The following is a 19,915-nucleotide window of genomic DNA, read 5'->3' on the forward strand; positions in this document are numbered from 1 at the left end:
CCACATGCTGCGGAGCGGCTGGGCCCGTGAGCCATGGCCACGGAGCCTGTGCTCCGCAAAGGGAGTGGCCACAACAGTGAGAGGCCGGCGTACCGCAAAAAAAAAAAAAAAAAAAGCTATGAACATTTGTGTACAGGTTTTTATGTAATCATGTTTTCATTTCTCTTGGTTATATAGCAAAGAGTGGAATTGCTGGGTCATATGATGATTCTATGTTTAACATTTTGAGAAAATGCCTGTTTTCCAAATGAGGCTGCATAATATTTCTTTTAAAGCCACAACTTGATTATCTAGAAAGCTTTGGAAAGGCATTTTTCCTATACCTCATTAAGGAAACAGTTATGCAAAATGACTAGTATCTGGCAGCAAATTTTTGGATTACTTTGAGGATTCAGTTTCTTTTTACATTGTGGGGTGGTGGTGAAAAATTGAATATCTCTAAAAGCTTGCATGAGCAAGAGATTTACATGTGTATATCTCCCCCCTTTTATTTAGGACCTAACAGTGCCTGGCACATAGCAGGTGCTCAGGATATGTGTGGAACTGACCAGCAAGTAGGGAAGCAGAAGGAAGGACAAAAAATAACTCTAAATTTTTTCTCTAACTGGTATCCCTATTTCCTTGGTGTGTTTGGTGATAAAGATTTAAAATTTTCTCTCTGCCTTAAAAAAAAGTGAAATGCACCAACAAATGTTACATATAAATACATAAGAAACAACTGAATCCAATTACATACACCACAGGGGGGTCAGAAGGAAGAAATAAGACTCATCATTTGAGAAGATATGCTGGCTCAACTGAACATCTCCCCCACTGAGATTTCTTTATGTTTGTTTTAGCTCAAGCTGGCCATAAATAAACTTGAGTAGTATTCAAGAATATGTTATTAAAGAGTCTCTGGGAATGGCAATACGGTCTGTGAATTTGGATTCTATGAAGTAAAGGTATAATCAGAATATCCTAGCAACCAGGAGAAAGAGAACAGCATGAAGATCGGGGCAGATGGCAAGATGCACATCAACATATTCCCCATCACCCAAAGGCAATCAGTGAAATATTCTGGTATACTTTCTTCCAGGTTTTTAACCTATACCATTCTAGGAGGGATTTAGGAGAAAATCTATATAAGCCTGAGTCCCCTTAGGCTATAGCTGTGTAGTGTTTTTCCTTCCATGGTTGGATAGTCTTCATGTGTTCACTTGGCTAGGCTATAGTACTGTTATTTAGACACTAATCTAGGTGTTGCTGTGAAGGTATTTTGCAGATGTGATTAAAGTTAATAATTAAATGACTTTTATCTGGGTGGACCTAATTCAAGGGGTTGAAAGGCCTTAAGAACAGATCTGAGGCTTCCTTGAAGAAGAAATTTCACCAGCGGGCAGCAGCTTCAGCCCCTTCTGCAGAGTTCCTGCCTGCCCTTCCTGATGGCCTGCCCTACAGATACTTGGACTTGCCTACCCAGCCCCACAACTGTGGAATTCCCTGCAATAAAATTCTTTTATCTATCTATCTATCTATCTATCCATCTATCTATCTTCTACTGGTTCTGCTGCTCTGGGTGAACCCTAATAATACACATGGGAAAGGAATATTATGACCACTGTTATTAAGCAAGCAGTGCCCTAGGATGCTGCATTTTTTTGTGTGATTATATTATTAGTTTAAGAGAGAATAATTACCATGCCAGTCCTAAACTTTCCCTTATGGTATAATTCAGGTTCCCCTCTCCCTCCCAGAAAACCCCTGCAAAACCCCTTGGGGTTCCAGAAGTTATTTTAGTGGGCTGGGACCAACGTGAAAAATAACAAAAAGAAACAAAATAGCAATCAGTTTGCATCACATGTAGATTAAATGCCATGCAAGGCTTGGTGAAGGTAAAAGCACTGGAGTTGACTTGATGAAGTCTTAATGCTTTTACCTAAACTGCTTACCCCTCCTCACACTGCCAAGTCCCCAGGGCATTTCCAGGCATCCAGAACTATGTTACCTAATGTTAAATTGGTAAACAGAAAAATTCCTCCCCCAGGCCAACTAGAGACACTGCCTAGAATTCCTAGGAAATGCTTCCATTTCAAAACTTTGAAAATTTTAACCTTCAGATGCTGGGTAAAGAACACAAGCACAAAATATTCTTTGGCTGTTGTGGTAAACTAGAAATAACAGGGCACAAGACTATGACCAGTTTTTAGCCCATCCTAAAATTTACATCTTATTGCATTTAGGGCTAGGTAAAGAGAGGGGATAACCACTTAAGTTTGGCAAGTTCCATAATATATGTATTTTGATTTCATGTGAAACTAGAAAAATTTATTAAATTACATTATATAACTGATATTTAAGTCTACTGAATAATGGTTCAAGGAAACGTGTAAATCTATTACCATAGTTAGATTTAATGTAATTTGTCAAGGTGATGAAATCAGTCACTTGAGTAACAGAATAAGTTACTGTCATATGGCATAAATAACTGCTTCTTATTTTCTGTAATCACCTTTATGATATTAAGTAGCTTCATCCACAGTTACAGTCATACTATTTTATTTTGTCCTATACTGACCTCTACCATAAGAAATGGAACATGATTTTCCTGTGGTGAATTTATGGTATAGTACTTACTTGAGTTCTCTACTGAGAACTATATTAATTCTGTCCTTTAAAGGTCGATTCTTCTCTGGAATGGAGAACCAGGTTTTCCTACCCATAATCACCAAATTCTGTTTACCTGTAAAATCACATGCAAAAGATAAATATATTTTGGGAGTATACATATATATTTTTATATTTTCATACATATATGCATAGATATGATTGTCATAGGGACACCTAGTGGATCTGCTTTAAAAAATTAAAATTTAAAACAGCTTTATCAAAATTTACCATTTGTCATCCATTATCTAAGTCTAGTAACTGTTATTGCCTTTGGCTTTAGCCAACTTATAACCAATATATAGTTTTCATCAACTGTAGTCATGTATATTATAGTAGTTAAGAGCAAAGATTCTGGGTTGAAGTGCTCAAATTGAATGTATTCTGTCATCTACTAGGCGAGTCATGTTTATCTCCTGTGCCTTATTTTCCTTATCTATAAAACAGAGATAACGATAGTTCCTACTTGTAGAGTTGTTGTGGCGATTGAAGACTTACAACAATACTCAGCATCTAATATGTACTGTAGTAACTGATGTAACAGTATTATTCATATTTGCATACTTTATAGATTTAAATTAGTCATATTTTTTTAAAGACAGCTGCTTAATATTCCATGCAATTAGCTTAAAACATTATCATTTGAGCCTCTGTGCATCTATTTCAAGTATAACGCTTCTATAAAAACTTTACACATGTAAAGCTTCCATTTTTGTTTAATTACTTAGGAGAAAAAAACCCTTGGGAGTCAGGTATCTGGATCAAAGGAACATACTCATTTCTATGATTCTTGATATGTTCTGATAGACTATCAAAAGGACTGCATGTATGTTTTCTTTTTTTTAATGTAGTTTTGTTTTATTACTTTAAAAAAATTATTTTATTTATTTATTTTTGGCTGCGTTGGGTATTCATTGCTGTGTGTGGGCTTTTTCTAGTTGCGGTGAGTGGGGGCTACTCTTCGTTGCCGAGCACAGGCTTCTCATTGCGGTGGCTTCTCTTGTTGTGGAGCACGGGCTCCAGGCGCACGGGCTTCAGTAGTTGTGGCTCGCAGGCTCTAGAGAGCAGGCTCAGTAGTTGTGGCGCACGAGCTTAGTTGCTCCGTGGCATGTGGGATCTTCCCGGACCAGGGATCGAACCCGTGTCCCCTGCATTGGCAGGCGGATTCTTAACCACTGTGCCACTAGGGAAGTCCCTGTAACTGTTTTCTTAAAGAATCATCATTAGTTTGGTTTTATTTAAACAAAAACACTAAATTTACAAACTGCAAGTCATAAGACTAAGCATTTTTCAGATTTTGCTTCACTACTCATACCAAATATTACCTCCATATGTTGGAAAAAATTTTTTTCCTCCAAGAATAAACAAACAAAAAACCCCCTATAATTCAGAGTACCCTTATACAATATACACTATATTTTCAAAGACAGAGCTTTATGTGTTCAATAAGGAGGTATCAACTATTAAAGCTAATGGAGCTAATAGGTGAGGAATTCTGATGAGGAATATGGCACAGACCTGACCTAACAACTAAGGTAGAGATGATGAGTGAAGGACATAGGGAGGAGTTAAAAAAAAAAAAAAAAAAGCCAAGACATCCTTGGTACCCTCTCATTCGTTCATCCAAGTAATACTATATTTACTGAAAACCAGCAAACAGGTCAGGCATGGGATGCTCTTCCTATTAGCAGGCCATACTTAGGATTCTTGAGAGTGGTTCATGTCAATTTTTTAGCTTCAAGCTTTTGCCATCATGTCTCCACTAGTGACTCAAGGGCCAAATTGAAGTACCTTTTATCTGTCCTGTTATAGTTATGCTGCATCTGCTCCTTTCTGATTTACTGTTTCCCTGTTTACTCTGCTATTCCTCCTCTAATGAATAAACACACATGTCTCTTAGGTTTTTTCTCCCTCATGCCCACATTCTTATCCTTGGTTATCCTCTTCTCTCCAGTGGCTCAATTCACCTAGTTCCCCGTGCCTGAAATTGTCCCAGATATCTTACAAGCACTTTAAAATCATCATCATTACAGCTGCACGCTATTCCCCACTCCTTTATTCTCCATGTTACCCAGACTCTCAACTGAAAATCTGAGAGTTCATCTTTGATGCCTTCCTGCATCACCTTTAACTTTCTAATCTCCAAACTGAGTATCTTGTAACCGCTTTTTGGACTTTTGTCCTCTCCACTGCCATTCAGGCACTATCATCTCTTCCAGCAGCTATTTCAAAGGCCTGTTCTGGTTTCCTTTGCCAGTGCTAACCTCCACAGAAGCCTCTACCTAGCTTCCAATTTTGACCAATACCTGAGTTGTACGCGCGCCCACATAAAATTTCAAAGACATTTTTTCAAAAAAAAATGTTTAATGAATCTTGGGAACATACACATTTATGTTAGGAAAAAAGGTCCCAGACTAACATGAAAAACTTTTAAGTAAAATTTGCACTGGTAAGCTTCCTTAGGCAAGACCCTTCGCAAATTTGAATCACTTAAAAATCCCACATTACCTTCTACTGAAGAGGTTGTGGTCATTCTTTGGAAATACCTGTATTCATTCCTACAAGTTAGAGAAACACATAGAGTTACTCAGAATGTGATCCCGTGGGCTTCAGCTCTAACGCACCCGACAAACGGTGCGCTGGGGGGACCTCCAGGACTGGGACTTTGCTCTGGGTTAGGACGCGGGGGGAAAAGGCCTAGCGGTGCAGCTGCAGCGGGACGGAAATCAGTAAGTAGCCGCCAGGCTCCTGACGCGGAAGGAAGTCTAAGCCTACCTCCCGCCAACTCAGGTCAAGAGTCCGACCCCTTCTTCTCGCAGCGTCGACCCGGCCCGGCCCAGGTGCCCCGATTAAGCTCCGATCCAACACACTCGACCCACCCCCGGCCCAGCAGGTACCTGAGCGGGGGCCAGGGCAGGTCCCCGTTCTTGCCGATGCCCATGTTCTGGGACACAGCGACGATGCAGTTTAGCGGACGAACCATGATAGCGGCAGAAAACACTTCCGAGCTAGCACTTCACACTGACACGGGGATTACCCGCCAGCTTGGCGCGAAATTTTGGTCACCCCGCCCCCTCAGTCCTATTTGTGCAGGCGAGACCCCGCCCTCGTCCCGCCCTCCGCCCCGGCGCACTGCAGGGTTGCGACGTGCTCGCGCCCGCAGACGCCCTGGGAACGGCGGCCGCGGGCTCGCGCTCCCAGCTCGTCCTGCTCCGGGGCTGTGGCTGCCTGCTCCGCGATGTCGCGCCGGAAGCCGGCCTCTGGTGGCGCCGCTCCCGCCGGCCCAGGCCCTGCAAGGCAGGCGGTTTTGAGCAGATTCTTCCAGTCTACGGGAAGCCTGAAATCCACCTCCTCCCCAACGGGTGCAGCCGAGAAGGCGGATCCTGACTCTGACTCCGCAGCGCCCCTAGCGTCCACTCTCCCGCCTCAGTTGCCGCCACACGTGGTGGGTTCGGTCCAGGACGGGGCGGGGCCATCGGGGAGCGGGCGCGACCATACGGGCGGGGGCGGTGCTTGTGGGTGGAGCGGGAGGAGGCGGGGACTGTGCGCGAGAATATGCGAGATAACTGGGCCAGGCGGGAAAGGGGCGGGCTCAGGAAGGAGAAAGACGGAAGAGGCAGGGCCGTGTCCGTCCTAGGTGCAGTTCAGACATTTTAGGGTAATATTACACTTGGGGTAATAGATTTGAGGCTAAGGTCACACCGGCTCTTAATGGCAGACCTGAGCTCATTCTGATGAGGTTAGAGTCAAAGGATACATATTTTAATCTCCATCCTCTCCCAGCCCCCCCCTTTTTTTTTCTGGATTGAGGGTTGAAGAGGAGCATTATTATTTATATGTGGTTGGTTAGCTGACTAGACGAAAACTGCCGTTAAATCTCTAGTTTTTAAGGCTGCAACAGCCTTGCTTAGTATTTCAAGCGTTTACGGGTCAAAGTCATGTTGTGCAGTTCACTGGTGACTGTACCCCTTGTAGTTCAGGTTATAAAGTCTCATACACAGTTTGGGTGGATAAAGTTTCTTAAGATGATACAGATATGATGGCTAGTTGCTGTATGCTTCCTGTTGCTTCAAAATCTAGTTCCCTTCATTTATATTTCTTCCATAGGTGATTGTTCCTCTCCTGTCTTTGTTTTTTGACCATAGCCTACATTTTCATGAATTCACTGAGATTTTATTTTATGCCTACCATTTAGAGGTTATTTGGTGAAGGACTTAAGTTTTTGACAGGTTTTCTGCCAGCATATAGTCCATAATCTTGTGGCATTTTCAGTGGTGAACATAAATCAGGTTTGAATGTGAAACAGTTAAATGACAATTAACATTTCAAAAATGATACTGTTTTTAATTATCTGTCTAAATTCAACTTTTCTAAATATTAGGTTTTTTTCTTAAAGGTATTCTATTTAACATAGGTAAGTAGGGTGATTCATAATCTGGGATAGGGGAAGGCTGATTGAAGAAAAGCAGCAGCCTTGGTTCTAATTCTAGGAGGGCTTGAGGTGCTGAGGCTCATGACTTGCCAGTCTCCACCTTGTCTTTGAAGATGGTAAAACAGTTCACCCATAACCTAAATAGATGATTCTATAAAGGGTGGATGGCAAGAACCTTGCTGTCATTCAGAAGTAAGGTTTAAATTATTTTGCATACATCAAGTTTTGAGATTAGAGATAATATCATTTTCTAACATAGGTTGCAGAAATCGGCCGGAGTAAAAAGAGACCACTGGAGAGTGATGGGCCTGTTAAAAAGAAAGCAAAGAAAGTCCAAGAAAAGGAAGAAGGAAGTGATTCAGTAATGTCTGGGAACCCTGGTGAGTTCTGGGGCAATTTTTCTTAATTCTTACAAGTCATGACTCTGATATTCTGTCATTCTCCTGAGGGCAGAGGAGACTGTTGGAGTATTGGGCCATTTTTTCCTTTGTGGAGAGAGGTCTCCATTGTGCTTGAGTAGACTGGCCCCTTCATAAGGGGTGCTGTGGGCAAGAGGTTGGGGGAGTGGAGGTAAGAGCTGGAGTTCTGCAATTTGGCTGAGTTCTCCCAATTTTCTCTCTTCCCTCTAGCAAATTTTTGTCTTGATTATAAAAGTAAAACGTTCTTGTTATAAAAATTTTCAAACAATACAGAAATGTAGAAGGTGGACAGTAAAACACCTCATAATCTCTCCCTTTCAGTAAGGGCTACTGCTAATTTTTGGGGGTGCTATACATTCTTCCAGGTTTTTCTGTTTATACACATCTATATGTACTCAAATAGACCCCAAAATTAGTTAACTAATAATAATATTTTATAAATTGTATTATACTATATATACTAATTTGCAACTTTTTTTCCACTTAGCAGAACATTTTGAACAATTTTCAATGTCAGGACATGTGGATCTACCCTGTCCTTTTTAATCATGGAGCTGCTTTTTCTGTATGCTAAAGGGTTTTGGGTAAAACCACTATTCCTGAGCTGTTGGACTTCTAGGGGAGGTATTGGATACAGATGGTTGAGCAGATTTTTCTCTAGTTTTTGGCCTCAGACAATTTGTGATAGGGGAGGACAGAAAATGCTTCTTTCTTCATTATCCCCAGGAATTTAGGTGAAGAAAACGAGACAAAACCAAAAAAAAAAAAAAAGAAAGTTTCAATTTAGTGGATCAAGAGGTAAAATTTGGATTTAGGGTTAACATGAAAGCCTTAGTATGAAATAACTATAGAAATGGAGACGTATGGTTAAAGAGAAGGATAAATCTGATGATACCCTTTTTCTCCTCCTACCTGAAGGGGCCATGACGAGAGGCATGACTTGACAGAATTTGCATTTTCCAGGGTTGTCTACCTTTCTTTGCTTCATTACTCTACATAGATCTGATCTATTCAGTTTTTCAGTAAATTCGTCCAGCTGTTAATGAACCCTCTGTTTGCCTGCCATTGTTCTACAGGCTTTTTGTAGTTCTTTTATTCTTCCAAACAACCCTTGCTGTCCTCCATTTTAGAAGAGGTGGGTGATAGGTGAGGATTGAGGGTTACCACACTTAAGTAACTTTTCCAGGCACCCAGGAGAGCTGAGGTGGAAAAGGGGCAACAGACTTGGAATGTTTTGAAATAAGACCTTTGCTACTTGGTAAAAATCACACTCAGAAGAAGAAAGAGCTTTCCCCAGTCAAACGCTGGGTGGTTGCTCCACCTCGGGTTTTTTTTTTTTTTATAACAGATTATTAAGATATAATCACATGTTATACAATTCACCATTTACCATGTACAATTCAATGACTTTTAGTATATTCATAGAATTGTGCAGCCCTCATTAAGTCAATTTTAGAGCATTTTCATCACCCTCAAAGGAAACTACCCAATAGCAGTCACTTGCCATTTTCCCCAAGCAGCGCCCCCCTCACTCACCTAAGCAACCACGAATCTATTTTCTGTCTATAGATTTGCCTATTCTGAACATGTCATATAAATAGAATCATACAGTATGTGGCCTTTTTGTCTAGTTTCTTTCACTTAGCCTAATGTTTTCAAGGTTCATCCATGTTGTAGCGTGTATCGGTACCTCCTTCCTTTCAAAAGTTGTTTTGATTTAATTTCTTTTTATTGTGGTAAAATACACAGAACATAAAATTTTCATCTTAACCATTTTTAAGTGTACAGTTCAATTAAGTGCATTCATAATTTTGTACAACCATCACCTCCATCCATCTCTAGAATTCTTTTTGTCTTGCAGAATTGAAACTCTATAGCCATTAAATAATAGCTCCACATTCCCCCCTCCCCCAGTCCCTGGCCATCACCATTCTACTTTCTATGATTTTGAGTACTCTAAATTACATCATTCCTTTTTATTGTTGAATAATATGCCGTTATATGGATCCACTTCAGTTCTTAATTCTTCAATTTATAAGCTCTTCTTTATACCTAGGATCCACAGGGGAAGGAAGCTTTTATACTCACAAGGAAACTTGATACATTTGAAAAGTGATTTAAGTATGTGTTTTGAAAACAAATTGAATAATAATAAAAAGGTAAAACATACATTTGAAAAGAAATTCAAATATATATCTCTAAAAGAAGGGAAGTCACAGTAAAGTATATATTAGAAAAGTCCTATATTTAACAAGAAAGAGAGTCATAGTATTCCTTCAAAGGTTCTTAACCTTTAGCATTTGTGACATCAAGGTGTTTTTGGTGTTTTTTAATTATGGTGTTGATTTCCCTAATATGTTTTTTTTCCCCTCTGGCTGCTTTTACGATTTTGTATTTATCACTGGTTTGCCCACATTTGATTTTGATGGGCCTTAGTCTAGTATTTAAAAAAATTTTTATTTCTTCCTTAATCTTTATCCTGTTTGGAGTTCATTTAAAGCTTGTTGGGTTCCATGGGTTTATAGTTTTCATCAAATTTGGAAGAATTTTTTGGCCACATTTTTCTCAAATTTTTTTTCTGTCTCTTCCCTTTCTCTTCTGAGAGTTTATTAATAGGGATGCTAGATTATTTAACATTATCCCTCAAATAAGGAAGCTCTTTTCATTTATTTTCCAGTATTATTTTCCCTTCTGCTTCATTTTGGATTGATTCTCCTGCTGTATTTTCAAGTTCAGTGAAATTTTTTTCCTGTAGTATCTAATATGATGTAAATTTAATTCAGTGAAATGTTCAGTTCAGATATTGTATATTTCATCTCTGTAAGTTCTGTATTGTTCTTTTTAAAAAATCTCCCATTTTTCTATGTGAATTGTATTTCAGTAAAGCTGTTACCGAACAAAAACCTTCCATTCTGCTCCTCTTTATTTTTTCCGTTTCATTCTTGATTATATGGAACATGTTTATAATATGTGTTTTCATGTCCTTATATGCTAATTCTGTCATCTCTATCATTTGTGGTTTTGTATACCTTGACTGATTTTTCTACTTTTTGCATGTTTAGTAATTAATTATTTGGATTGCATTTTGTTTTTTTGTTTTTTAAATTTGTTTATTTTGGGCCGCGTTGAGTCTTCGTTGCTGCGTGCGGGCTTTCTCCAGTTGCAGCGAGCGGGGGCTACTCTTCCCTTGCTGTATGCGTGCTTTTCATTGCGGTGGCTTCTCTTGTTGCAGAGCACGGGCTCTGGGCACATGGGCTTCAGTAGTTGTGGTGTGTGGGCTCAGTATTTGTGGCTCACGGGCTCTAGAATGCAGGCTCAGTAGTTGTGGTGCTTGGGCTTTGTTGCTTCACGGCATGTGGGATGTTCCTGGACCAGGGATGGAACCCCTGTGCCCTGCATTGGCAGGTGGACTCCCAACCACTGCGCCACCAGGGAAGTCCTGATAATAAGTATTTTGAACTTTGTGTTGTTGTGTGCTGTGATTTGTGTTTCTTTAAAGAATGTTGAATTTTGTTCTGGCAAGTAGTTAAATTCCTTGTGGATCAGTTTGATCTTTTTAGGGATTGTTTTTAAGCTTTGGAAGAGAAGGTCTAGGGTAGCCCCGTTCTTAAGCCTTGACTTCTAGAGTTGGGAAAGGATGCATAGTTGCAATAGCACACCATTATATAGTATTTACACCACACAGAGACAATACATGTTAATAATCTTTAGATTATAGATAATAGTAAAATGTAATAAAAGTTTTAGGAAGCAATGAGGTCTGAGTATTTATTACCTTTATTTTTAATGTAATTCATTTAATTGTAAGTTTATATACTGTAACATAATTGCTGTGTTTTACAACTGGCTCACAAAGTTCTTGAAGGTTTCACTTACCAGTATGAGCTGGCTCTGTTGTCTCTCTGTGTGGGCTAATTTGAGCTTCCTCATAGCATGGTGGCTGGTTTCCAAGAATGAGTATCCTGAGAGAGAGCCAGACAGAAGCTGTATTGTCTTTCACAGTCTAGCTTTGGAAGTTATATAGTATCACTTGTGCCATACTCTTTTGGTTGAATTAGTTACAAAGGCCTGTGTGGGTTCAAGGGGAAGGAACATGGATCCCACCTTTAAGTGCAGAAGTGTCAGCATCACATAGGAAAAACATATGGGATGGAATATATATATGTCTGGCTACCTTTGGTAAATAAAATCTCCCCAGATTCAGACTTGACTATTTGTTATTATTCTTATTTTAATTACAGATAAACAGTGTAGAACTCTGTCTCAAATGCATTTTGATAAACACAAATATCCATTACCTTAATACTATATAAATGTGGACTTTCTAAAATCAATTAAGGATATTATAAAATATAGCCAGAGTATATAAAAATAAGATACAATTTTTTAAAAAGACCCGGGAAATGTATCAGATATTATACCTTTAAACCATATCCAGAAAGTTCAAATTGAAATCTTCCTTAAATTCATTTTTTCCAGTTTACCCTAGACCATTTTATAAAAGACATCGATTAATATTTATAATTATTACACACTGCAATTAATATCCTAACATCAAAGCTACTTAGTTATTTAAAATTTTTTTTTAATTGAAGTATAGTTGATTTACAATGTTGTGTTAGATTCTGGTGTACAGCAAAGTGATTCAGTCATACATATATATATATATTTTTTGGATTTTTTTCCCTTATAGGTTATTATAAAATACTGAGTATAGTTCCCTTGCTATACAGTAGGTCCTCATTGTTTATCTGTTTTATATATAGTAGTTTGTATCTGCTAATCCCAAACTCCTACTTTGTCCACACCGTGCCCCCCACAACCCCCCCACCCCCGGCCTTTCCCCTTTGGTAACCATAAGTTTGTTTTCTAACTCTGTGAGTCTGTTTCTGTTTTTGTAAATAAGTTCATTTGTATCACATTTTAGATTCCACATATAAGTGATATCATATGATATTTGTCTTTGTCTGACTTACTTCACTTAGTATGATAATCTCTAGGTCCATCCATGTTGCTGCTAATGGCATTATTTCATTAAAAAAATTTTTTTTTATGGCTGAGTATAAAGCTACTTAGTTTTAGTGAAAAAAACAAATTTGTTCATGGAATCAAATATGCCATTCCCCCAATTCCCTTTTTTGCATTCTGTAATGACTGCCTATTATACAGGGTAAAAAATTTTATCCAACAAACTTTCCATTTTCATTTTATGCTCTTGAAAAAAATTCACCTTTTGACGTTTAAAACAACATGCCCCAATTTGGAATGAATATTTAAAAACAAGGGCACTAAGATTAAAAAATAAGTCTTTTAAAAGAAGAGGAGGTTCTGCCCTTTACCTAGGTTTCTGTTGTTAGACAAGATTTGAAACTGCCTCTTAAATCTATTTATTTTTCTTTTTAAGACTCTCCTCCTTGACTTGTGTCTTATTTTTATCTGCCTAAGCTTAAATATCTTCTTTTGAGATTAAACCCTCAAAAACATTGGCTGTAAGTTATCTTCCCAAACAGAGAATTCTTGAGACCCTGAGATCTATGAACATGGATTTGTTGTTGTTTTTAATTCATTATAGATGTTTAACACATGTAGAGAATCATAAGCTTGATAAATTTCACAAACTGAAGTCACCTATATAACCATCACTTAGATCAAGAAACTGTATTACTAGGACCCCCAGAAACCTCTCTGTGCTCCCTTCCGCTGGCAACCCCTTCCCCCCACCAAGGATAACCACTATCCTGACTTCAGTATAGATTGGTTTTGCCTGAACATTGTGTTTAACTGATTTAAAATGTGTTTGTAATATTCCAGAGGTTTCTCTTATTTTCCTTTTTTTAAGATGAATTATTTTATCTGTAAAACAGATTCTTATACAGATTTAAAAAAATCTGTTTATAGTGGCACATATTTATATTTCAGCATCTACTCTGTGCTTTCTTCTAGATTAAAATTCTTTATTTAAAATATGATAATTCTTCTACCTCCTTGATCCTTCATAACCTAGGCCTAGAGGAGGAAGCCTGAGTAGAGAAAGTAACTATTATGTATTTACATTTTATGGTACACAAAAAATTAAAGCTCAAACAGTGAAGGTGTTAATTCAGTGAAAGATTTTTACTGAGAAGTTTTTGTTCTATTTAACATGTGGGGACAGCAACCAATGGCCTTATTTCTAGGGTATATCCTCTTAAGGGCTCAGAGACTTTAGTGATAATGCTGGCAAGTCTTAATCTCATATTGTGGCAATTTGATAGTTCATTTCATGGCATCTTCAGAAAAGTAAATAGTATAAGTGAGGTTTTAAGTATAGGAGCAGAATATGGAGGTTGTTAAGGTTTATTTGGCTACTGTTAAACTAAAACAGAAGAACAGCCAGTTATTTTACCAGCAAAATGGATTTATCTGGGAGCAGCTAAGAACTGCAATTTAGGACATGCAACTATGGCAAACCACATGAAAGTTCAGCAAGGCAAAGGAGAGGAAACTCTTTTATAGAGGAGAAGAGGAATTTGGGAAGGTCATTGGAGGAAACTGGGAGTTCAAAGTATAGTGGCTTTTCTTTGGCTGAGTTGTGACAGTCTATCATTGGTTGAACTGTTGCCAGGCATGGAGAAAATCTTCCTCCTGCTGGTGGTAGTAAACTAGTGTCACTTCTATAGGAGATGCAAGGTAAGTCTCTTCCTGTTGGGGATCTGTATTGATGCTGGGTGGTATGTCCAGGAGAGCTCTCCCTGCTGGCCTCCCAACTCCATTTTAGGAGGTTTCCTTTTTAATTTTCATAGTACTCAGTTTTCCATGAGCCAGGTTTTTCACAGTAGTTACAGTCTTCCTCAAGGCCTAGTGGAGGGACTGGTGCCTATATCTGTGTCCCTTCTTAGGCATGAGGGTTTTGTAGCTCTTGGGGGCTTTGCACTTGAGAAGCCTTCTAATTTAGTTTTTTTCATTGAGGGCCTTATGAGGTGTTAGAATCTCTCTTAGGTATCTGTGAGGAAGGCAATGAAAGATTTTGGTTTTCCTGTGTAAGCTTCATTCTTGCCGCAGATAACATGTTCATATTTCCCCCTGGTTTTCTTTTAGATGGCTCAAGATTTGATGGTCCTAGGAGAATTAAGAAAAAATTGTAATTTTGGGTAATTGCTTGTGTACCAGTTCTTTCTCTTATTTTATAGTTCAGGAATCATAATGGCTTGATATAAATGAACAAGTGTGGGACACCTTCTTTCCTAACTCTTGAGCTTTGGTGCACTTGTAGAAAGTCATTGTAGCCTAAGGATGAAAGATGGCTACACAGAAAAAGGGGAGAAAAAACTTTAAGAGATGTGGAAGGGTAGCAGAGAGGTTGTACAGAAGCATGGGCTCAATCCAGGATCTTTCTGAACTGACAAAAACCTTTCTGTATTGAGCATAACTCAAGGATGGAGCTTCAAGGTGGAATCTTCCTTGGCAGTAGTGAGAGTAGGGTAGGGTGGGGAAGGATGGTAAGGAGGAGGGCAAGAAAGTGAGCCATCAAGGGCTCTTACCACATGCACGCTAAGTCCTTGCTGCACATCCAGCTGAGCAAACCCTGAAGTTTGTGGAAATATGGCCATAGACATGGAATTTTTTGAAATATGAACTTTACTGTTTACTTAAAAAAATAATTAATGGGAAGAAAAGAGCAGAGCATTCACTAGCTAGAAGAGTCCCTGGCTACTTCACCTTAGTTTTTAACACTTCAGTTTTAGATATTCTTTTTTCACATGAGTGCAATTCTAAGACTTATACCCCACCCTCATCCTGGGAAAGTTTTTTTGTATCGATAGGGGGGAAGTCCTTATATAATATAAAAACTTACAGTATATGTTTGAAGAGTGATTCAAGTATACATCCTGAAAAGGGGAGAATAACAGTAAATAAGATGAATATATACATTTGAAAAGAGATTTCATATATACATTTTTCTAGCTACAAGGTTAACAGAAGACAGGATAAAGTATAGATCTAAAAAGAGGCTTGAATATTAATATGAAAATATTTAAACTTTTAGAAATGAGCGAAACCCAGCTCTTGCCCTCAGAGTGTTTTTCCTTTAATGGGAAAGTAAGAGATAATAAATGTAGTCCCAATTTCTTTATATTAAATAGTAATTACCTAATAGTATTGCTCTAAAGGGTGAAAAGATGTATTCTGGCATATAGTAGATACCCAATACATGATAGTTTCCCTTATTTTATGGGTTGCTTGCTTATTAATAACTGCTAATTGGCAAAGTGTGATAAGTGCTGTAGAGAGTTGCGATCTTGTTATAGGAACATAGAGAAAGAAAAGATGACTTTAAACTGGGAGAATTAGCAGAATTTCATGAAAAAGTAGTTTTGAGATGGGTCTTGATGAAATGAGTACAATTTGCCATGTGGAAATTGGGGTCAAGGGCATTCTGGGGAGAAAGAATAGCATGAGCAAAGCTGTGGAGGCAGGAAGGCACATGTCCTGGGGGTGGTGATCTGGTTTCCTTGGTGAATTCCTGGTGTCAGTATCTTTAGGTCTTTCCCATGGAGCTGGTCAGTTTCCCCAGTCCAGAGTCTTGTGAGCTCCTGCCTGGAGGGAGAGATCTGGCTGCCTGTGTTCTGAGAGCTGGTGAGAAGAGGCTGGTTTCTCCACATACAGTAAGCCTGTATTCACATCATTCTTATGGCTCAGGCACAATACTGCATCTCACCTGTGCGTGTTTTGCCTTTTCCAGAGAAATCTCCAGTCTTCTTCTGAGGTAGAAGGAGGACAGTTACCCTTGAGTTTGGAGTGGGGTAGGGGTCTAGGGATTAACTTGTTTTGAACCAGTTCTGTTTATTTTAGAACCTCCCTTTTTTCCATTTCCAGAGCTACTGGTGCCCTGATTCTTGAGCCATTTAATAAGCATTTTGTGTTGTAAGTAGGATTGGTTCCTGGTTTTATATATTACTGGTTTAGGATTTAGCTTTCAGGTATGCTAAATTGGTTATTGCTTATCCATTTATCCTTCTAGCTTCAGATATTTTGTTTGCAGCTGTCACCTCTTCTTTTCTATCTGCCCTGTTGTAGTTTTTAATGGGGTTTCAGGACCAAGTGAAATTAGATCTGTGTTTCAATATGCCATCTTCACCCTGAACCCGAGGTTTCTTTATTTCCTTATCACATTATAGTTAGATTCATTGCTTTAGTGAGAAGCTCCCTCTTTAAAAATCCTATGCTAATTATGAATTGACATAATGAGATAAAATACTATTGTTATATTTTCTTCTGACTTGCTAAGAGCCAAAGAAACATCTGAGGACCAGGATCGTTTTAAAGTCTCTGGAAAAATTGAAAGAATTCTGCTGGGATTCTGCCCTTCCTCAAAATAGAGTCCAGACAGAGTCTCTTCAGAAGAGATTTGCAGTTCTGCCAAAATGTACTGATTTTGATGATATCAATCTTCTACGTGCAAAGAATGCAGTTTCTTCTGAAGATTCCAAATCTCATACTAGTCAAAAGGTATGTAACTCTTATATAGATGAATATCCAGTTACTTAGAACTGTAGGTTCTGAAGTGCCATTAGGTTTGTGGGTTCACTCAGGGCACTGGTTCCCAAACTTGGCTGATCATCCAAATTAGCTGAGGGAGCTTTTGCTTTTTAGTTTTTGTTTTTTTTTTTTAAATTCCTGGAGTTTGTGATTTACTGTGTATTAAGGCAGGATGAATTGGTTTTATTAAAACAACACAAAACCAAGAAAACCTCCCAGCAGATTCTGATGTACAGCCTGGATTAGGAGCCACTGACTTGGGGGGATCCTTTATTAATAATTAATACAAGCAGTTTCTTATAGTCCTCCTTATAGTTTCCATGATTAGTCTGGAAAACCACAGTGAATTTATAAAGATGTTTTGAGGTTTTTAGTTGAAAGCTTGGCTGATATAATAAATTCAGAGTTTCACCAAACGTATATTGCTTCCTTACTTCTTCCACTGTTTTGTGATTATTAGTATTTTTCACTATTGCAAAATCAGGGAATTTAACTCTTGATCCATCATTGAAATCTATAATTCAGAATTAGTGGTTCTCAGCCCAGCTTTAAATTAGAATCAACTTACTGTCATAATTTTGTATGGTGACAGTTAGTTACTGGACTTATGATCACTTCATAATGTATTTGACTATCAGATCACTATGTTGTACACCTGAAACTAACGTAATATTGTATGTCAATTATACGTCAATTAAAAAAAATACCGATAGTAAGAACCCTTCTTCAGAATCATGTTTTGTTAGTTTTCATGAAAAACTGGGCATGGATATCGTTTAAAAGCTCTCATTTTAATGTGTAGCCATGATTGAAAACCATGGAATTAGAGAACTGCTTCTTTACTTTTTTTTTATGAGTCATTTAAATCTAATGAAAACTATGGATTCGTTACTCAGAAAAATACTCAGACCAACACAATTTTGTATCTAATTTTCAGAAGTTCACACTCCTTCCCACAAAGTCCAGATTCATGAACTCCTCCTTCAGCCAGGCCATAAGATCCATTGACTTATTTTACATCATCAGAAAAAAAAGTTGCTTTGTTTTTATAAGCAGTTCACCTGAGTGTAGTGATCATAAAGTATAGAGGTCAAAAAGTTTGTCTGTATATGTTCACTTTATTAATTGGAGAATTTATCCTAGGGTCTCATGAGATTTACTGTTGGTTTATACATAAAATGACCAACTTGGCATTTCTGATTCACAGCACATTAGAAGTAACCAGTTAGAAGGGACACCTAGAAATAGGTCCTGAAATTCCCATTTTATTATTCTGATCATCCTCAGTTGTCAAGACAAAGTTAAATTGAGTTCAGAATGCTGTCTCTGGGAATATGAAAAAGAGTATGTCTGAGAAATATTTTCACCCAAATGGTGGGGAAAAAAAGTTGCTTAATACTCAAGTATTCAGATTGACTTGTTTATTCGTATCCCATATACTTAAAACTATTTGCTGGATTCCTACTTTCATTCCATATATGAATAAGGTATAAAGTAAGAACTTTCTTTTTCCAGGCAATATATTTTTTTAAGTATTCATTAAGTTTTGCAATATGTGGTTTTCCTGGATTTTAGATAACAGTCATGGAAACGAAGTAGAAAATCCATCATAATTAAAAGCAAATGCATTCTCCAACCTGGTATATTGACCCACTTTTCTCCTGCCATGCCTGTCCATACCTTACCAGATCTCATTGCTGATCTTTGGAGGTTTGCTTGGCTACGCTATTAGATAAACTGTGTCTCTACCTGCTTTTCCAGCTAAGCTGAATTTTTTAAACCTTTAGCAACTGCAACTGTAAAGAACGTCTTTCTGGGCTTTCCTTGGACTGCGGTCCCCTCCCTGGGCCATATAAGATATTTCTCTTTCTCTCTTCTCTGCCTCTGCTGGTCACTAGTCTTTTAGGCCATATTTTAAATTTCAGGGGTAGCTGGTAAATTTTTAGATGTTGGCAGTGACCCAGTGACAGTTAATTAGAAGCTGGATTTATCCTTTTGACAAAAATAATTAATCAATAGTCAATCTAAGAAAGAAGTGAAAAATTTTATTTGAGCCAACCTGAGGATTATAACCTGGGAGATAGTCTCTCAGAGAGCTCTGAGAACTGTTCTAAAGAAGTAAAGGGGGAGGCCAGCATATATGTGATTTTGGTAAAGGGGGTATGTGCACTCAAGCACACATCTCCATAGAAGGTTGCTGCTAGTCACAAGGAACAGACATCTTAGTTAATGATTTTAGTGCTTTTCTAAGTATGGGATGATGCAAGAATCCAAGTTTATTAAAAAAATTTCTCCTGAAAATAACTATCTGAGGGCAAGTTTCAGAAAGTGCCTCATCCTGATCTTCTTCCTGAATTCCTTTCAGGGTGTAATATAGGTCAGCAACCACAGTAGCTAATGACTTCATTCTTGTAGAATTGGGTGATGGGCAAACAGTCTTTATTTTATAATCAGTTCCCTTTTGGTCTTAATTTCAACCAAGGTTTGGGAGGCATTTTGTGATCAATTTGTCCTATGGCGCTAGGAATACTCATTCTCAGGTCAGGCAAGGATTTTGTTGATAGGCCACTCACTGTGCTGCTACTGGACTAGGCCCTGTTAACAGTAGCCGAAAGCCTCTGAACCACCTGTCTTATAGTCTGTTACGGTCTAGAAAAAGATTCCCTCTTGTTGCTTCTTCCCATATCTAGAGTTACACTATTAAAATCACTGATCATATAGGACTGTATATTTTGTCAATAGTTTTAAGTCACCTAATCATTATTAATTTTATTGGAGGCTCAGTCATACATTTGGTAACGCAAGAAACAATTATATTATAAAATAGGCAGAATATAAGTAATATAGCTAGTAACATTAATAAGGTCGTGAGCAAGTATTTAAGCTAAGAAGACTTCCA

At 38.2% G+C, this 19,915-nt stretch overlaps 2 protein-coding genes across 8 annotated transcripts in view; one reads left to right on the forward strand and one right to left on the reverse strand.

Annotated features, from left to right (window-relative positions):
• DHFR (dihydrofolate reductase) overlaps positions 1-5,717 on the reverse strand; it is a 25,708-nt gene extending 19,991 nt beyond the window's left edge. Inside the window, exons 1-3 of one of the 2 annotated variants that reach the window (XM_024119461.3) lie at positions 5,544-5,717; positions 5,155-5,204; positions 2,617-2,722 (exon numbers count right to left, since the gene is read on the reverse strand). In XM_024119461.3, the coding sequence (XP_023975229.1) occupies positions 2,617-2,722; positions 5,155-5,204; positions 5,544-5,629 (242 nt within the window). In that variant the 5' untranslated portion in view covers positions 5,630-5,717. The remainder of the gene's footprint in view (positions 1-2,616; positions 2,723-5,154; positions 5,205-5,543) is intronic. The other variant, XM_024119455.2, reaches the window with a different exon arrangement.
• A 167-nt stretch (positions 5,718-5,884) lies between these two features.
• Positions 5,885-19,915, forward strand: part of MSH3 (mutS homolog 3) — a 185,460-nt gene continuing 171,429 nt past the window's right edge. For 4 of the 6 annotated variants that reach the window (XR_008618074.1, XM_007113660.3, XM_055086643.1 and 1 more), the window contains exons 1-3: positions 5,885-6,091; positions 7,338-7,458; positions 16,766-16,986. Coding sequence is in view for 5 of the 6 variants with exons in the window: in XM_007113660.3 (XP_007113722.2) it covers positions 5,885-6,091; positions 7,338-7,458; positions 16,766-16,986 (549 nt within the window). In the remaining variant the exon portion in view is untranslated. Of the gene's footprint in view, positions 6,092-6,301; positions 6,386-7,337; positions 7,459-16,765; positions 16,987-19,915 lie in introns of those variants that run through there. The other 2 variants (XM_007113661.3, XM_007113662.2) reach the window with 2 other exon arrangements.

This window comes from Physeter macrocephalus, chromosome 8, assembly GCF_002837175.3.
Source record: "Physeter macrocephalus isolate SW-GA chromosome 8, ASM283717v5, whole genome shotgun sequence".
NCBI classification, from domain to species: Eukaryota; Metazoa; Chordata; class Mammalia; order Artiodactyla; family Physeteridae; genus Physeter; species Physeter macrocephalus.